Below are 19,028 nucleotides of genomic sequence, written 5' to 3'. Positions count from 1 at the left end.
GCATATGATATATTGATTTTTAGCATCTGCACTTTACTATGTAGTGATTGAGATGATCTCGGTTGTCTCATGTTTCATACCCTCCGGTGCTTCCAGGTGATCCGCTGCCGCCTGCTCCTGTGTGTATCTGTTATTATAAGTTCTGATCTTCTATCTGTATTCACATCTATGTCCATCTTAAAATTGTCTTGGAATAGAGTCATTTGGACTTTTGTCTTGATTTCTTGTAATAGGATTAAAAATAACTCTCTGGTTTTTCCTGCATTACACAGAGCAGCTGTAGAAATCTCCGGCCTCGGGGGTCTCACCAGACTTCGCTCTTTTCTTGCAGGGGCCGCAGTGGATTTCATCCTGGATCCATAGAGCTGAATAGAGGAGCGATGTTCCTTCACTCTGATGGGAATTGATGGTGACGTTTGTCCAACGTCCACGTTACCGAGGAAATCCCCCCAGGACTGCAGCCGGTAAAGACCCCGATATCCACAGGTGTCCCCTCTAATTGGGGGAAAGGGATAGAAAAGCCTCTTATCCCGAGGGGAAACCCTGTACATGGAGACATCGGCCTCAGATCTCTCCTGTCCTGTTCTTCCAGAAAAGCCTCAAACTTCTGTGTGTGACTCAGAGCTGAGATCTAACGGGAGAGAAGATTCCAGTGCGGGGAAGACGGGAAACCTTCATATAGACGGCCGGTGGGGATGGAGGCAGTGACCGACTCTGGCCAAATCTGTCTCTAGAGCCGTAGTAGAAGATGAAGATGTCGTCCTCATCATGAAGGAGTTATTTCTCATGTCGCGTGTAATGAATCTCTCCTGCAGTATTGCTAATGCCGATTCCAGTGTCGGTAATGAGAGGAGAATTAGCGTTATGGAAGATGAGTCTATGAGGAACGTGTTCAGCTGCCGACTCCGAGGAGGAAACTGCTTGTTGTCTGTGGCCTAAATATATAGGTTTTATTAGTAGATGTCAGGGAAGAAAACTAAACCCTGTAAGATAATAAATCTCATATGTTTCCCTTATTATCTCCAGTAATTGTATTATTACGCAGGATTCTTATGATGTTACATCGGATCTTCTTCTCATTCAGGTCTCTACAATATCGGATCCTCTCAGTGAAGATCTTCTACAAAAGAGAATTTTCCTGATTTACCCATCAAGGATGGATATGGACAGAGACAAGATAGCGGAGAGGATATTACACCTCACCCTAGAGATCCTCTTCCGTCTCACTGGAGAGGTGAGAGATTCTGATGACATCACATTACATCATTATCTATGGGAATAACAGATGGACAGAACTGGAGAGGTGAGGACTCTGGAAATGTCTATAGTGAGATTTATTAATGTGTCTCTCCATAACCAGGATTACACAGTGGTGAAGAAGACCTCTAGTGATCGCTGTCAGGACCCTGTGTCTGAGGGATGGGGAAGACCCCTGAGCCCAATCACGGGGCCTCCACCTCACCCCCTGATCCATGAGGACATCAATGACCAGAAGATCCTAGAACTCATCTACAAGATGATTGAGCTGCTGACTGGAGAGGTGACACTGCTGGGAATGCTGGGACATTATACAGTAACACTATGAAGGGATCGGGGGATGACGGTATCATTGTATGTGTCAGGTTCCTATAAGGTGTCAGGATGTCGCTGTCTATTTCTCCATGGAGGAGTGGGAGTATTTAGAAGGACACAGAGATCTGTACAAGAACGTCATAATGGAGGTTCCCCAGCCCCTCACATCACCAGGTAATAGACAGGACTAAATACACACGGCCTATAATTATCTGTATGTAGAGAATGAATTCAGTCCCTGTATGTGTTTCCTCCAGATCTATCCAGTAAGAGGACAACACCAGAGAGATGTCCCCGTCCTCTTCTTCCACAGGACTGTAACCAAGAAGATCCCAATGCTCCTCAGGATCCTCAGGTAGATGGAGAGAAGGTGTCAGGAGATCTCCCCTATGATGTGTAGACAGCTGTGAAGGTCTTGTGCTCAGTCTTGTTTTATCCACCAGTATTATATCTCTATATATAAAACTGAATGTGTGTGTGTGTATCGCCAACCAATCACAAAGCATCTTTCATTTCACCAGAGCTGTTCAAAAGAAGTTGAGCTGTGATTGGCTGCTATGAGCAGCAGCAGTTTTCCTTGCAACCAATCACTAAGCATCTCTCATTTCACCAGAGCTGGTTAAAAGCAGCTGAGCTGAGCTGGTTGATATGAGCAAGTTTTCCCACTTGACAACACCTCAGCAGACACTGACATGGTGGGAGAAATCTAGCATCCCCGGGAACATAAGCTCCCAGCCATTGTCTGCCCCCCAGAAAGGAGCAGAGAGCACGACAGAAATGAATCCCCCACCCCTCCCTGCCCATATACCCATCACACATCCTCCGTCCCATAGGCACATCTTGCCTCTTAAAGGGATCATTGGTATGGAAGTTAGGGCAAATACATCCAGCGCTTCAGTTTTGAACCCAGGCCTCTCTTAAAGGGATCTCCGGTATGAACGTCATGGCAATTGCCTTCAAATGCTCTGGTACTGACCCTAGGCTCTCTTAAAGAGATCTCCTGTATGGAAGTTAGGGCAAATCCCTCAGCGCTCTGATTCTGACCCCAGGGTTCTATTAAAGGGATCATTGGTATGCAAGTCAGGGAAAATCCACACAGCGCTCTGGTTTTGATCCCAGGCTCTCTTAAAGGGATCCCCGGTATGGAAGATAGGGCAAATCCACTCAGCGCTCTGGTCCTGACCCAAGGCCCCTCTTAAAGGGATCCCCGGTAAGGAAGTGAGGTCAAATCCATCCAGCGCTTTGGTTCTGACCCCAGGCCTCTCTTCAAGGGATCACCGGTATGGAAGTTAGGGTAAATCCCTCAGCACTCTGATTCTAACCCCAGGCTTCTATTAAAGTGATCATTGGTATGGAAATTAGGGCAAATCCACTCTGCGCTTTGGTACTGACCCCAGGCCCCTCTTAAAGGGATCTATAGTATGGAAGTCAGGACAAATCCATCCAGCGCTTTGGTTCTGACCCCAGTCTTCTCTTAAAGGGATCTACTGTATGGAAGTTAGGGCAAATCCCTCCGCTCTGATTCTCACCACAGGCTTCTATTAAAGGGATCATTGGTATGGAAGTCAGGGCAAATCCACTCAGCGCTCTGGTTCTGATGCCAAGATGTTGGGAGATGTGGGATATTAGGGGTAGTAGTCCGGTGGCTCTGGCTGATGGGATGATGTGGGATATTAGGGGTAGTAGTCCGGTGGCTCTGGCTGACGGGATGATGTGGGATATTAGTGGTAGTAGTCCGGTGGCTCTGGGTGACGGGATGATGTGGGGTATTAGGGGTAGTAGTCCGGTGGCTCTGGCTGACGGGATGATGTGGGATATTAGTGGTAGTAGTCCGGTGGCTCTGGCTGACGGGATGATGTGGGATATTAGGGGTAGTAGTCCGGTAGCTCTGGCTGACGGGATGATGTGGGATATTAGGGGTAGTAGTCCGGTGGCTCTGGCTGACGGGATGATGTGGGATATTAGGGGTAGTAGTCCGGTGGCTCTGGTTGACGGGATGATGTGGGATATTAGTGGTAGTAGTCCGGTGGCTCTGGCTGACGGGATGATGTGTGATATTAGTGGTAGTATTCCGGTGGCTCTGGCTGACGGGATGATGTGGGATATTAGGGGTAGTAGTCCGGTAGCTCTGGCTGACGGGATGATGTGGGATATTAGGGGTAGTAGTCCGGTGGCTCTGGCTGACGGGATGATGTGGGATATTAGGGGTAGTAGTCCGGTGGCTCTGGTTGACGGGATGATGTGGGATATTAGTGGTAGTAGTCCGGTGGCTCTGGCTGACGGGATGATGTGGGATATTAGGGGGAGTAGTCCGGTAGCTCAGGCTGATGGGATGATGTGGGATATTAGGGGTAGTAGTCCGGTGGCTCTGGCTGACGGGATGATGTGGGATATTAGGGGTAGTAGTCCGGTGGCTCTGGCTGACGGGATGATGTGGGATATTAGGGGGAGTAGTCCGGTAGCTCAGGCTGATGGGATGATGTGGGATATTAGGGGTAGTAGTCCGGTGGCTCTGGCTGACGGGATGATGTCGGATATTAGGGGTAGTAGTCGGGTGGCTCTAGCTGACGGCATGATGTGGGTTATTAGGGGTAGTAGTCCGGTGGCTCTGGCTGACGGGATGATGTGGGATATTAGGGGTAGTAGTCAGGTGGCTCTGGCTGACGGGGTGATGTGAGATATTAAGGGTAGTAGTCCGATGGCTCTGGCTGACGGGAAGATGTGGGATATTAGGGGTAGTAGTCCGGTGGCTCTGGCTGACGGGATGATGTGGGATATTAGGGGTAGTAGTCAGGTGGCTCTGGCTGACGGGATGATGTGGGATATTAGGGGTAGTAGTCCGGTGGCTCTGGATTATGGGATGATGTGGGATATTAACGTGAATGTGGCTAAGCGGAGTGGGCAGGGCTATACACTCAGCTTTATATGTAGAGATAGTTATAACAAATTATAATGATTACATCTAACTTTACTTAGTTACTATGCCCGGGCAGCTAGTGTTTTATACTTGTGTAATGAGAACAGTGGAGATGGCAGGATTAGAGCTGATCATAGATGGGACTTCTCCATCTGTCTGTGACTTTTACAATATTTGTTTCAGGGTGAAGATCTGACCCATATTAATACTACAGAGACATATATGTAAAATAATAAGTCTCCTCATATGTTTCCCTTATTATCTCCAGCAATTGTATCATTACACCGGATTCTTATGATGTTACATCGGATCATCTTCTTCTCATTCAGGTCTCTACAATATCGGATCCTCTCAGTGAAGATCTTCTACAAAAGAGAATTTTCCTGATTTACCCATCAAGGATGGATATGGACAGAGACAAGATGGCGGAGAGGATGTTACACCTCACCCTAGAGATCCTCTTCCGTCTCACTGGAGAGGTGAGAGATTCTGATGTCACATTACATCATTCTTATCTATGGGAATAACAGATGGACAGAACTGGAGAGGTGAGGACTCTGGAAATGTCTGTAGTGAGATTTATTAATGTGTCTCTCCATAACCAGGATTACACAGTGGTGAAGAAGACCTCTAGTGATCCCTGTCAAGACCCTGTGTCTGAGGGATGGGGAAGACCCCTGAGCCCAATCACGGGGCCTCCACTTCACCCCCTGATCCATGAGGACATCAATGACCAGAAGATCCTAGAACTCATCTACAAGATGATTGAGCTGCTGACTGGAGAGGTGACACTGCTGGGAATGCTGGGACATTATACAGTAACACTATGAAGGGATCGGGGATGACGGTATCATTGTATGTGTCAGGTTCCTATAAGGTGTCAGGATGTCGCTGTCTATTTCTCCATGGAGGAGTTGGATTACTTAGAAGGACACAGAGATCTGTACAAGAACGTCATAATGGAGGTTCCCCAGCCCCTCACATCACCAGGTAATAGACAGGACTAAATGCGCACGGCCTATAATTATCTGTATGTAGAGAATGAATTCAGTCCCTGTATGTGTTTCCTCCAGATCTCTCCAGTAAGAGGTCAACACCAGAGAGATGTCCCCGTCCTCTTCTTCCACAGGACTGTAAACAAGAAGATCCCAGTGCTCCTCAGGATCATCAGGTAGATGGAGAGAAGGTGTCAGGAGATCTCCCCTATGATGTGTAGATGGCTGTGAAGGTCTTGTGCTCAGTCTTGTTTTATCCACCAGTATTATATGTTTTATACTTGTGTAATGAGAACGGTGGAGATGGAAGGATTAGAGCTGATCATAGATGGGACTTTTCCATCTGTCAGTGACTTTTACAATATTTGTTTCAGGGTGAAGATCTGACCCATATTTATACTACAGAGACATATGTGAGGGGTGATGAGTGGTGTAAAGAGGAGATTCCCACATATGACTACCCAGGTGAGTATGTCGAGGTAGCTATTTAGGGAGGGCTAATTAACCCTTCACGGTTGAGCCAGTGATGTCCAAATTATTGCAGTGTTGCTAACAACTCAAATGACCACACGGAGACGGGGGTCTCTGTACGGGAGGATCGAGGCAGATCACTAAGCCCCTTTATTTTAGTCACATATTTTATAATCTTTTGCTTAATTATGCAAGGTTCTCAAGTACCAATAGCATCATTTCACTTTATAAGCCAATAATATTGCAAGAAAACCGGAAACTACATATATATCCGTCATAGAAAGTAGTATAATGGCATATTCTTCAGAGTTTTACACCCCCGCCTCCCTTATCTTTGCACCTGATGAGAACAGTCTGGTTTCATGACAGCCCTTGCCAATTACAAAAATGAAGAAACAAAACCTTCAGAGAATGGACAAAACGAAACTTCAGCTCTGATTTTAGTATTAACCCTTCACATTCCCCCCTAGATAAATTTTTTAAAACACATATGCAGCATCAGAGGTGCTATCCCAAGCTAACAGCTTGAGGGGTACTGGTCTTCACATGGCTGATGCCGTGTTATCAGTCATGGCTGTCGCGGCGCACCCATCCCCCCTGTATACTGCAGTTCATGAATAACAATTTTTGATGACAGTGGTGGGGATCTTTTTTAGGTAGGCATGTGCTTGGCTTCAACATCTTCATCAAGTAGCCTTTTGAGATCGGTGTAGAGAAGAGCAGGGGCAACAACACCTTTGGTATCATCATTAGCTGTCTTAGTGTAGAATTTCCTAATATATACAGAAATACACCAAAGAACAAGTTTTAGTATCACATATACAATAAGGATACAAGCAGCAATGTGTAACAAGCTTTGTAAGATCCCAGTTATCCAGCCCCCTATTCCCTTAAATCAATTGGCTAGATTGAGAAAGGAGAAAGTGTCTGACCACCAACTGTCCCTATTACAATCATTGTCTTTATCGTATTGATCTCTGAGTCATTGAGTATATTCTAACTTTAACTTTTAACTTCTACCAATAATAATATGGAAAATGCGGGAAAACCAAAACATTATGCCCCTTCATTTGCTATTGGCTTGTTGGGTGATGAGGAGGACTTGATAGGGACCGTCATACAAGGGTTCTAGTCTGTGGTTTCTGACATGCCTTTTCATTACTACCAAATCACCAGGCTTCAGGTTATAACAGGTGTCGGTTTCTGCTGAATCTGGAAAAAAGAAAAGAAAACTAGAACATAGGTGTTAGTAAGATGTTTACTAAGCTGAATAACACATTGAACTGCACGGTCAGTTTCTTCTGATAACTTCTGGAACCCCATATCTGCATATAACTTCCATCACCAGTTTCTTCGCTGTGGTCTTTGCAGTCATGTTGGTAACAGGGAATGCTTCCGGCCAACTGGAGAACCTGGGGCCCAGTAGAATTTTTGCACCAGTGCGAGGGCCTCATTCTTTCCTCAATGTGTAGGTCCATGTGCCCGTATGGCAATAGCAGGGTACATCCGCTTAGGGAGACACACGAGTTGGTCCTTTTTCCAGAGACCATTATCCATTCGTTCCCCATCAGTCTTCCATTGCTTCACCTCTTCCTTTGGAGACATTCTCTGCATCGTCATTAAGCGGTCTGACAGAAAACTTCAGTCTGTTGTAGATCATCAGGTTCTTGTAGAGTCAATGCTTCTTGTAACTGTTTACGCTGAGAGCATGTGGTCACCATAGTTGGTGTGGTTGGTTCAACGGGTAAGAGAGCGGCGGCTTTTGCTTGCATATCCGCAAACGCGTTGCCAACAGTCTGTGGACTGGTCCTAGGACCGTGCGCCTTAACTTTGATAATAGCCACCTGAGTAGGTAATTTGATCGAGTCCATGAGGGTTTTAACAGCTTCAGCATTTTTCACTAGGGTTCCGGCAGTAGTAATAAACCCTCGATTGGTCCATAGAGCCCCAAAATCTTGAGCAATACCAAATGCATACCGTGAGTCCGTGTATATGTCAACCCGTCTGTTCTTGGCCAAAGTACATGCAGTAGACAGAGCCTGGAGTTCTGCTTCTTGTGCTGACTGTGAGGGCGGGAGCACAGCTGTGTGCACTACAGTGTCCTCTGTGGTAACAGCATATCTCGTGTGCAATCTACCAAACCCATCAGCATATCTTGAACCGTCCGTGTATAACACCAGATCAGGATTTGGGAGTGAATTCTCACTGACATTTGGTGGAGTAGCTGTTTCTTCTATCAGAAATTGGGAACAATCATGTTGGAGGTAATCCTCATCACTGCCATCTTTCCTTATAGTTCATTATGCGTCTTTCAAGGCATTGTAAAGGGGTTGCATTATGCGGGATGCATCCGGTATCCACTGACAACAATAAGTGCATAGTCCAAGAAAAAGGAGTTCAGTTTCATCTTTTGGGAAAGGAAGGGAGCTGACAGCTATTTTTCTTTCTTCTGCGAGGTGTCTGGCACCCTGAAGGAGACAGTGACCCAAGAATATCACTTGACCAAGGCAGAACTGAAGTCTCGAGGCCGAAACCCGACAGTTAAGTGCTGCCAGATACTTAAGGAGGCTAACAGTGGCAACAATGGCAAAAGACACCTGCTCATATTTTTTTGCAAACTGGTTGGGACTGTTTTGGGCCCCTTGTGGCATAACTGTCCATGTTAACTGTTGGCCCTGCTAAGTGAATGCAAATAGAAACTGGCAGTCTGGGTGTAACGGAATGCTAAAGAAGGCATTGGTAAGATCAATAACTGTAAACCAAGCAGCATCCTGGGGTATTTGGGACAAAAGAGTATGTGGATTAGGCACCAGGTTTGAGAAACACTTTTACTGGTTCTACAGGCATTTTACCTATATCATTTGGCCCTTTTCACCAAAGTTTAGATGGTTTCTCTGAGAGGTATGGGGTGAGTCGTTGATCCTCAGGCAATATTGGGGGTGGATCTGGGCCTATCAGGGCCATCATAACAGTAGGGATGGCATGAAAAATACAGATTTCCTCACTGTCTTCATCTACATAGGGATTATATAACGAAAAAAACCATCTGACCATCATCTTGGAATTGTATTCTGGAGCGGAACTGTGATAATAAATCTGCCCCTAGTAAATTTACAGGACATGTGGGAGAGATTACAAACTGAATAGTAACCTTGGGGAAAGGTCCCACAGAAATAGGGTTTATAAAAGTATATTAATTGGGTCTACCATCTACTCCGATTAAAACAGCAGGGGAATGACAATCTCTCTGAAAGTGTCCGAATCGGGCACAGCGCATTGCAGACGAGAATTAACAGGGAGGGGCTGAGGAGCAGGGTTCCCAGTCGCTGAAGTCTGAGGGGGGGCGAGAGTTTGCTGTGTGGGCTGAAGGGCACACTGTGTGCTCACAGCTGCGGTGGGGGCTAGAGGCTGCTGTTTGCTCTTTTTTTTTTTTTTTTCTCTCTTTGCTGAACAGAGTGGGTTAAAGTCTTCTCAAAACTTTTTTTTTTCCTCTGGATCTGGTAAATGGAAGGGGTGGCAACCACTAACCACTAGCAATAACGGGGACTAAGGCTGGCAGCGGATGATAATAGGTGCCGTCAGCAGAGGTGGGGGCTGCGACTCTCGGTCTCCTTGTACAATTGTCATCCAGCAGGGAGACCTCTTCTTTCAAATCATCACTTTTAACTATTCGTCTGCCTAACACATTAGTATCATTAATCTCAATTCCTTCTTTAATCAATCACTTTCTCACACCACAGTCACTTTCTTGAACCACAATACATCCCGTCTTTGCCATAATAATAGACAATTTTCCTTCTTCAACATAGCCGTAACAGAAACAATCAGAATTCACTTGCTGTTCAATGTCCACATAACCTTCATTATACAATTCATGTGCCAAGCCACGGAATTCCTCAGCGCCTTCAAGTAATCCATCATCAGTCAACCTTCCTTTATTCTTTTTAACTCCTTCGTCCCATAGCGTAGGCTGCAACCTCCCGCCCTTAGGAAATCCCAGAATCGAAAATATTTTTCCTGCATTCCTGACAAATTTCTTTCCTCGTCTTTGAATCATAAGACTAACAGTATCTGATCCTTCGCACAATTCCAAACTTTTCTTTTTCTTCCACAGAAACATAATTCTTTCCTTTAGAGCTAAATACCCTGACTTAAATTGTGCACAGATCTGGCGGCCGTTTCAGTCTCTGTTCCACCGGGTCAATAATCCCCCTCTGGGATTGCCCAAAATTTGCAGTACTCAGTGAAAGGAGGAGGGCGTCTCAGACTATCCCTCCGGACACCTCTGGTTATATATATCTTTCTATATATACCTGAGTTACGTATCCTACCCATCTTCGATCACATCACCACCCCCAATACTAATAATGATCGGGAATTTCAGGATATTTTGACTATAAAGAGAGTCACAATCACTGGTCAATCCGTGGTGTCCGTCCCTTATGAGGTACGGTTCGAGCACTGGGCCCCCAACGGGACTACACCTCTATATAATTTCACCCATGAATCACCCCACCAGGGGATAAACCTCAGATCCTCTTTGCAGCAACAAGCACAGGAAAACCACACCAAGGGTCAGTCTGAACAGTATAACTGCCAACTTACTGTGGTTGTCGTGGGGCGTGATCAGTCCCAATTTTCCAGCACCTGTGTCCGCTCCGAGGGTCCTTTGTGTTGTTGTCCTCCGGGGGCAGAGGCGTCCCTGTTCGGGGGCCCCACGTTGCACGCCAAGCTGTCGAGGTAGCTATTTAGAGAGGGCTAATTAACCCTTCACGGTTGAGCCAGTGATGTCCAAATTATTGCAGTGTTGTTAGCAACTCAAATGACCACACGGAGATGGGGATCTCTGTACAGGAGGATCGAGGCAGATCACTAAGCCCCTTTATTTTAGTCACATATTTTATAATCTTTTGCTTAATTATGCAAGGTTCTCAAGTACCAATAGCATCATTTCACTTTATAAGCCAATAATATTGCAAGAAAACCGGAAACTACATATATGTCCATCATAGAAAGTAGTATAATGGCATATTCTTCAGAGTTTTACACCCCCGGTTCCCTTATCTTTCACCTGATGGGAACAGTCTGGTTTCATGACAACCCTTGCCAATTACAAAAATTTATCTTACAGCAACAAAAATGAAGAAACGAAACCTTCAGAGAATGGACAAAACGAAACTTCAGCTGTGATTTTAGTATTAACCCTTCACAAGTAGTAACCACTGAATACAGAGAAGTCACAGATTCCTCTCAGTCACCGGCTGTGGCTGCTTTATCGGTGGTGTAGTCCGGCCCTATTACCATGATCACCATTTTGCCTCTAGACCACAACATTCTCCTCCACCTAAAACTGTTCACATGACTTTGGGCATTGAAAGCCCTTTTCTATAATAATAATAATAATACTTTATTTTTATATAGCGCTAACATATTCCGCAGCGCTTTACAGTTTGCACATATTTTCATCACTGTCCCTGATGGGGCTCACAATCTAAATTCCCTATCAGTATGTTTTTTGGAGTGTGGGAGGAAACCGGAGTGCCCAGAGGAAACCCACGCAAACACGGGGAGAACATACAAACTCCTTGCAGATGTTGTCCTTGGTGGACTCGAACCCAGGACTCCAGCGCTGCAAGGCTTCAGCGCTAACCACTGAGCCACCGTGCTGCCCATATAGAACTTACGACCTGGAGGATCCACCTACCCCCTGGGATTAGGAGACACTGACTGTTACCTGCCCAGATCTGTAACTATAAAGCCAAATGACAGCGTACGTAGAATGTGCTGACAAGTTAGAAAATCACTTGAAGAAAAATATGCTGGGCCTGTAAGAGAAAGCGGAGGGTAATGATGCTGTTGGCTTCCTAGATCCCTGAGATCTTATCGGATGAATCTTCTCTCCCTTCTGTGCTGCTGAATGTCTCATGGTCCCTACAAGACCAGGTCCAGTCTTTCTGGCCAAACTTCCCTTTTATGATGGACAACAGTAAATGTGCAGTGAGGCCAAGTGTGAATTTCTCTACAATAACAGAGTTTCCCTTTTTCCTGACTTTTCAATTTGTGTTAAAACTACCGTATTTTTCTGACTATAAGATGCACTTTTTTCCTTAAAAAATATGGAGGAAAATGGGGGGTGCGTCTTATAGTCCGGATGCATCGGCTCTGGATGTGGTGGGGAGGTGGGGAATGGCATCGGCGGAGCAGCGGGTCACAGGAGGCTGGAGCTGGTGGCTGCGACTAACTCCTGTTCCCGCTGCTAAAGAGAAATGAATATTCACTGCATTCCACTCCCATGGGCTTGGAGGGCAATGAATATTCATTTCTCTTTAATAATAGTATCTTGATATGATTAGCCTCCAACCCCGGTCCTGGTATGCATGGCCCCATCCTTATAATTGGCCCACATCCCCATCCCCATCCTGGTATGCATGGCCGCATCAGAAAAGGTTAAAAAACAAACCATTACACTTACCTACCCCACTCTCCCTCGCAGCGTCCTGCTCCAGTGCCAGCAACTGCTATATGCTTATAAGCAGCGCATGGCAGGGACGTCATGTGCTGCTCACAAGCAGAGCACAGCTGCCAGGACTATGTACGCAAAGGGCAGTGAGTATTCTTTGCTCTTCAGTACGTCGCAGTGTCAGCCACCGGCTTCCTGCTGCTACCTGCGGTCACGTGTGCCACTACTTAAGAGAAATTAATATTTGTGAATACTCACTGTTCTCAGCGCTGCTTACAAGCATAAAGCAGTTGCTGGCACCGGAGCAGGATGCTGCAAGGGAGCGCCGGGTAGGAAAGTGCAATGTTTTGGGTTTTTTATGTTTTCTGTTGGGGCCATGCATAGCAGGACGAGATGGGGCCCTGCATACCAGGACGAGATGGGGCCATGCATACCAGGACGAGATGGGGGCCCTGAATACCAGGATAGGGATGGGACCATGCATACCAGGATAGGGATGATGGGACCATGCATACCAGGATAGGGATGGGACCATCCATACTAGGATGAGATGGGGACCCTGCATACCAGGGTAGGGATGAGGGGGCCATACATACCAGGATAGGGATGAGGGGGCCATACATACCAGGATAAGGATGAGGTGGCCATGCATACCAGGATAGGGATGAGGGGGCCATACATACCAGGATAGGGATGAGGGGGCCATGTGTATCAGAATGGGGAGGAGGGGGCCATGCATACCAGGTTGGGCTGGAGGGGGCCATGCATATCAGGGTGGGGAGGAGGGGGCCATGCATATCAGGGTGGGGAGGAGGGGGCCATGCATACCAGGGTAGGGATGAGGGGGCCATGCATACCAGGATGGGGATGAGGTCATGCATATCAGGGTAGGGATGAGGGGGCCATGCATACCAGGATAGGGATGAGATGGCCATGTGTATCAGAATGGGAAGGAGGGGGCACTGCATACCAGGATAGGGATGACGGATCCATGCATACCAGGATAGGGATGAGGGGGCCATGTGTATCAGAATGAGGATGAGGGGGCCATATATACCAGGATAGGGGATATTAAGTACAGAATTGACCACATTTTTTGCTTCAATTTTTTTTCCTAATTTCCTCTAAAACCTAGGTGCGTCTTATAGTCCAAAAAATACAGTAATTTCAAGGAGGATTGTGATAATCTACAGGACAAACATTCCACCTGTGCCATGATAGATCTCTAAGCTGTGCGTGGCTGATGGCTGTAATATACATTTATTCCCGCCTGCAGGAGATGTGTTGGCTCCAGCCCTGGTTTCATAGATTTACTAAACGTCATGAATTCCATTATCTTTTCCAGCCAAAGGATTTCAGATTACTGCACAATCTCTCCTGAAATGGGGGCACTAATACTTTCTCTACTCTTCCGGTCAGGACTCATAGTGGTTCCAATGGTCCACCATAAATGAGGCAGCTCCAGTTTAGTGTTCTCCCCTTGTACATACGTTGTTGTTGGGGATGTAACATATTTTTTTATTCTATGTCTTTTTTTTACCTGTTCCTTCTGTATGATAGTTTGATTGTGGTGGGATCGGCCTACCTGCCTAATGTGAGTCTGTAACTCTCTGATAGTCTTCAAAAAATCTCTCCATTGCCTCTTCCAAATGCCTAAGATCTAAATTTAAAGTGCCCCTGTCAGCAGGATTGTGCTCAGTAACCTACAGACACTGTCAGGTCAGCACCGTTATACTGATTACATTGATACCTGGTGATGAAATCCGTCTTGTGGTTGTTGTTTAATCTTTATTTGTAGTTTTCAGTTAAAGAGATTCTCGTGCTCTGGGGCGGGGCTGTGGGCGGGGCTTTATGTGGTGCTCTGATTGCATATTCATCTGTATTGGCTTATGACAGGTCGCTGATCCCTCGCTGACCTGCCCCCCATTATTACATAATGCATATAATAGTGTTGATATTATTGGTGATAATGCCTATAATATTGTGGCTATTGTGAGGCTTAGAAAGAAATTACATCCAGCAAAATGACACCGGCGATGGCGACGCCTGCACAGTAGCATCTATAAGTAAGAGATAGAGGCTACTGCACAGGGGCCGCTGGTGACATTTTGCTGGATGTAATTTTTTTTCTAAGCCTCACAATTGCCACAATATTATAGGCATTATCACCAATAATATCAATGCTATTATATGCATTATGTAATAATGGGGGGCAGGTCAGTGAGGGATCAGCGACCTGTCACAAGCCAATACAGATGAATATGTAATCAGCACACCTCATAAAGCCCCGCCCACAGGCCACCACAGCCCCGCCCCAGAGCACGAGAATCTCATTAACGGAAAGCTACAAATAAAGATTTCATCACCAGGTATCAAAGTAAGACACCTATCCATAACTAATCCTATAGTTATATGATAAATAAAGATGCAGCCAGAATAAAGTCTTTTATTAGAAATAAAGCAAAACACAGGGCAAGTGGGAAGAGCCGGGCAAAGCACCAGAATTGGCGCATCTAATAGATGTGCCTTTTCTGGGCAGCTGCAGGCTGCTATTTTTAGGCTGGGGGGTCAATATCCATGACCCATTACAAGCCTGAGAATACCAGCCCCCAACTGTCAGCTTTAGCAAGGCTGGTTGTCAAAAATGGGGGGACTCCATGCCATGTTTTTAAATTATTTCTTTATATAATTAAAAGAAACAGTGTGAGGACCCCTCTATTCTTGATAACCAGCCTTGCTGAAGCTGACAGCTGAGGGTTGCAGCCCCCAGTTGTCAGTTTTGCCAGACTGGTTATAGAAAATACAGGGGAACCCACACCGTTTTTTTCATTCATTTATTTAGTTATAACGCAGGCAGTGGGTGAGGAATACTCCCATCATCCGCTCCTGCTGTCACTGTTCTTGGCAGCAGCAGGTGTAGGTTGATGGGAGTAATAGTCCCAAACGCCCGCACCTACTATCATCATTCTCACTTTAATATAACTCTCATCATTCTCCCTGCCGGCAGAGTAGAGGAGAATGATGAGAGCGTCTTCAGCACCCGCCACCGGGGAACACAGATTAATGTAGCGCTACTTCCCTGCCGGCCGTCCATGTGATACGGATGCTGACATAGTTGTCACACGTGTGCCACGAGTATTACACACACGGACATCTCCGGTACCGGAAATATCAGGACGTGTGAAACCGGCCTTATACACAGTTCTCTTTAAATGATATATTTCTTCTTGAAACTCATCTGACAGAAAATATTGGACCTTACGATAGTATAGATTGTGAAGTCTCCGAGACCCATACGCTAATTACACCAGAGAGGTTTCACCACTAGTTTCTCATTTATTATTGATGAAGACTGTGGAGTTTGATCATTTTAGTAGTTCCTAATCAGGCCCCATTATTAATATCTGACGTGTGTCACTTTATGTGGTGGTAAGTTTGGAATTCTTCACAAAGGATAATAGAAAACAAATGGATCTTACAAATTATTTTCCAGCTTCGCACTGTACCCTATATACCATTGTACTCTACTGTCTGGGCACATGGCAGTGTTCAGAAGGGAAGGAGCGCCATTTAGCTATATGAATGCAGATCTAGCTGGAATAGTTTGCAGACACAATGTATTGGGAGCACTGTTCATAGTCACCTGGCAGCTCAAAAGATGTCCACCATGAACATGCTTGGCTCTATCTTCTCTGCTTCCCATATCCCAAGGATTGCCTTCCTCATCGCCCTTTAACACCCTAAACATGGAATCTGGACTTACACTGGGACCCCTAGGCTTGGACCATGGCGTTACCTGCTATTTTGTGGTGTTAGATGGCAAGAAAAATAGTCAGGTAGCTGGGTCAGAACCAGAAGGACAGAATCAGAAGACACAAGAGTAGTCAGTAAACGGGCCACGGTCACAACAGGACACAAATACACAAGCCACAAGCTGAGCACAGAGGACTGAACCAGAGGAGAACAGCGCTGTATCTGGCAGATTCCGGCCATGTGCTTTGCGCTTTAGTAGGGTGTGGTACTTTCCAATTGGCTGAAGTAGGGAGCAGATTACTCCAGCTGGACAGCAGGAACAGATCCCAGATGAGATTGGACACACCATATGCAGAAGCCCTAATATAACTAAATGACAGAAAACCAGAATAGTCGAAATCCTCAGAAAGTAATTCCATGTTATTAATTAATTCACTGAGGGTTATAATCCTTAGGAGGAGTGAATATTTTGACTCCACAGCCACTTTCCGGAAATTAACCCGCAGTGGATGTTGGAGAGTGAAAATTACACATTTGCCATTTTCTTACCCAGCACATAGTGCCCAGATTGTGCTCCAGGAGACACCGCAAATTAAGTGGATTCTTCTCACTATAATATTGCTAAATACAGGGATCCTAAATGTTGTTTGCGCACACTGCAAGACTCCGAAGTGAGAGTGGATTTTGCTGGATTGGTTTATGGAAACCTTGTTGCTTTTCAACAGCCTTTGAGCCACTAATAGTGTGGGAACCTCTGGTTTTCTATTGACAGATGATGGACCTGAGTGGGGACTTGTTTTTGTGAGATGAGAATTGGTATTATTTTCACCTACATAACATTGATTGGTTTCTTTTTATTCGATATTTGAGAGGCAGAATGAACAAACAGTTGAACACCGCACACTACTGGTTCATCCAACAAAGTTTTCTATTAGAGTGTGAACTGTCATTGTCTTGGTAAATAATTAAAGCTTTTACATAGCTTGCCATTTTTATGGACAGTTTAAGTAGAAATGCTCAAAATTATAAAACTCAATGATATTTTATTAAAAAATAATTGTTTTTATCTTAGCAGATGACTGTAGCAGGAGATCAAAGGGACGGATGACATCGTCAATTTTTAAATCTGATGATCTTGAGATGCTACAAGATACAACTAAAGTGAATGCAATTACTCCAGATATACCATCATCCATTTACAGCAAAGATATGTCATCTGATCCTATGAAACAGGTCCCATCTTCTGATTCATTACCGATTACTAAGGAAAATCAAAGTCACAAAAGAGGCAATAAAAAACAAACTGCTCCTAAAGCAAAGAAGTCATTTTCATGTTCAGAATGTGGGAAATGTTTTACATGGAAATCACATTTTATTATTCACCAGAGAATTCATACAGGGGAGAAGCCTTTTTACTGTTCAGAATGTGGAAAAAATTTTGCACTTAAATCACATTTTGTTAGGCACCAGAGAACTCACACAGGGGAGAAGCCTTTTTACTGTTCAGAATGTGGGAAATATTTTGCACAGAAATCACATTTTGTTAGACACCAGAGAGCTCACACAGGGGAGAAGCCTTTTTCCTGTTCAGAATGTGGGAAATGTTTTAACAATAAATCAGATTGTGTTAAGCACCAGAGAATCCACACAGGGGAGAAGCCTTTTTTCTGTTCAGAATGTGGGAAATGTTTTAACACTAAATCAGATTGTGTTAAGCACCAGAGAATCCACACAGGAGAGAAGCCATTTTCATGTTTAGAATGTGGGAAATGTTTTGGACACAAATCACGTTTTCTTTCCCACAAGAGAACTCACACAGGGGAGAAGCCTTTTTCATGTTCAGAATGTGGGAAATGTTTTAGGAATAAATCAGATTGTGTTATGCACCAGAGAACTCACACAGGGGAGAAGCCTTTTTCATGTTCAGAATGTGGGAAATGTTTTGCACATAAATCACATTTTGTTACCCATCAAAGAATTCACACAGGGGAGAAACCCTTTTCTTGTTCAGAATGTGGGAAATATTTTGCACAGAAAGCACATTTTGTTGTCCACCAGAGAATTCACACAAGGGAGAAGCCTTTTCCCTGTTCAGAATGTGGGAAATGTTTTAACACTAAATCAGATTGTGTTAAGCACCAGAGAATCCACACAGGGGAGAAACCTTTTTCATGTTCAGAATGTGGGAAATGTTTTAACACTAAATCACATTGTGTTAGGCACCAGAGAACTCACACAGGAGAGAAACCTTTTTCATGTTTAAAATGTGGGAAATATTTTGCACAGAAATCACGTTTTCTTACCCACCAGAGAACTCACACAGAGGAGAAGCCTTCTTCCAGTTCAGAATGTGGGAAATATTTTAACCAGAAAGCGCTTCTTGAACGCCATCAGAGCAGTCACACAGAGGAAAAGCCATTTTCATTTCCTTAATGTGGGAAATATTTTACTTGGAAATCAACTGTTAATAAACATCAGAGATGTCACTTAGCGGAGTATACTTTTATATGTTTATAATGTTAGAATAGTTTTAACCAAAATTGCACCTTCTTAAATGGGTTGTCTCTTGTCATTCCTCATGTTTGCTGACGAAAGGAAAAAACTTAACCTTATTTATTGCAAATGTAAAACTATACCCATAATTCACCCCCTGAAGGTTAGTTGGAAAGTGACTAATAGAAAAAACATGTACCCCACATCTCAGTATATAGGGTGAGGTGATGTATACACACTCACTCTCCAAGCCTCTCATTTCTACAGGTTTCATCGTCCTCACCAAAGACGACTCATCAGGAGACTATTTAATATTGACCTTTATTCAAGCGAGACTAAACGAAAAAAAATAAATAAAATCATGTAT

At 44.8% G+C, this 19,028-nt stretch overlaps 1 protein-coding gene across 1 annotated transcript in view; it reads left to right on the top strand.

Moving 5' to 3' along the window:
• The window catches only part of LOC141047195 (uncharacterized), a 40,028-nt gene extending 21,305 nt beyond the window's left edge, over positions 1–18,723 (top strand). The window contains exons 2-9 of the mRNA XM_073542149.1: positions 1,623–1,746; positions 1,830–1,927; positions 4,819–4,968; positions 5,095–5,274; positions 5,356–5,479; positions 5,563–5,660; positions 5,859–5,949; positions 17,244–18,723. Coding sequence (XP_073398250.1) covers positions 1,623–1,746; positions 1,830–1,927; positions 4,819–4,968; positions 5,095–5,274; positions 5,356–5,479; positions 5,563–5,660; positions 5,859–5,949; positions 17,244–18,601 — 2,223 coding nt within the window. The 3' untranslated portion in view covers positions 18,602–18,723. The remainder of the gene's footprint in view (positions 1–1,622; positions 1,747–1,829; positions 1,928–4,818; positions 4,969–5,094; positions 5,275–5,355; positions 5,480–5,562; positions 5,661–5,858; positions 5,950–17,243) is intronic.
• The last annotated feature ends 305 nt before the right edge of the window (positions 18,724–19,028 follow it).

The sequence above is a fragment of the Dendrobates tinctorius genome, unplaced genomic scaffold (assembly GCF_039654945.1).
Source record: "Dendrobates tinctorius isolate UK_male_01 unplaced genomic scaffold, ASM3965494v1 ptg000126l, whole genome shotgun sequence".
Classification (NCBI taxonomy): Eukaryota; Metazoa; Chordata; class Amphibia; order Anura; family Dendrobatidae; genus Dendrobates; species Dendrobates tinctorius.
This window is presented reverse-complemented; position numbering and strand designations above follow the sequence as displayed.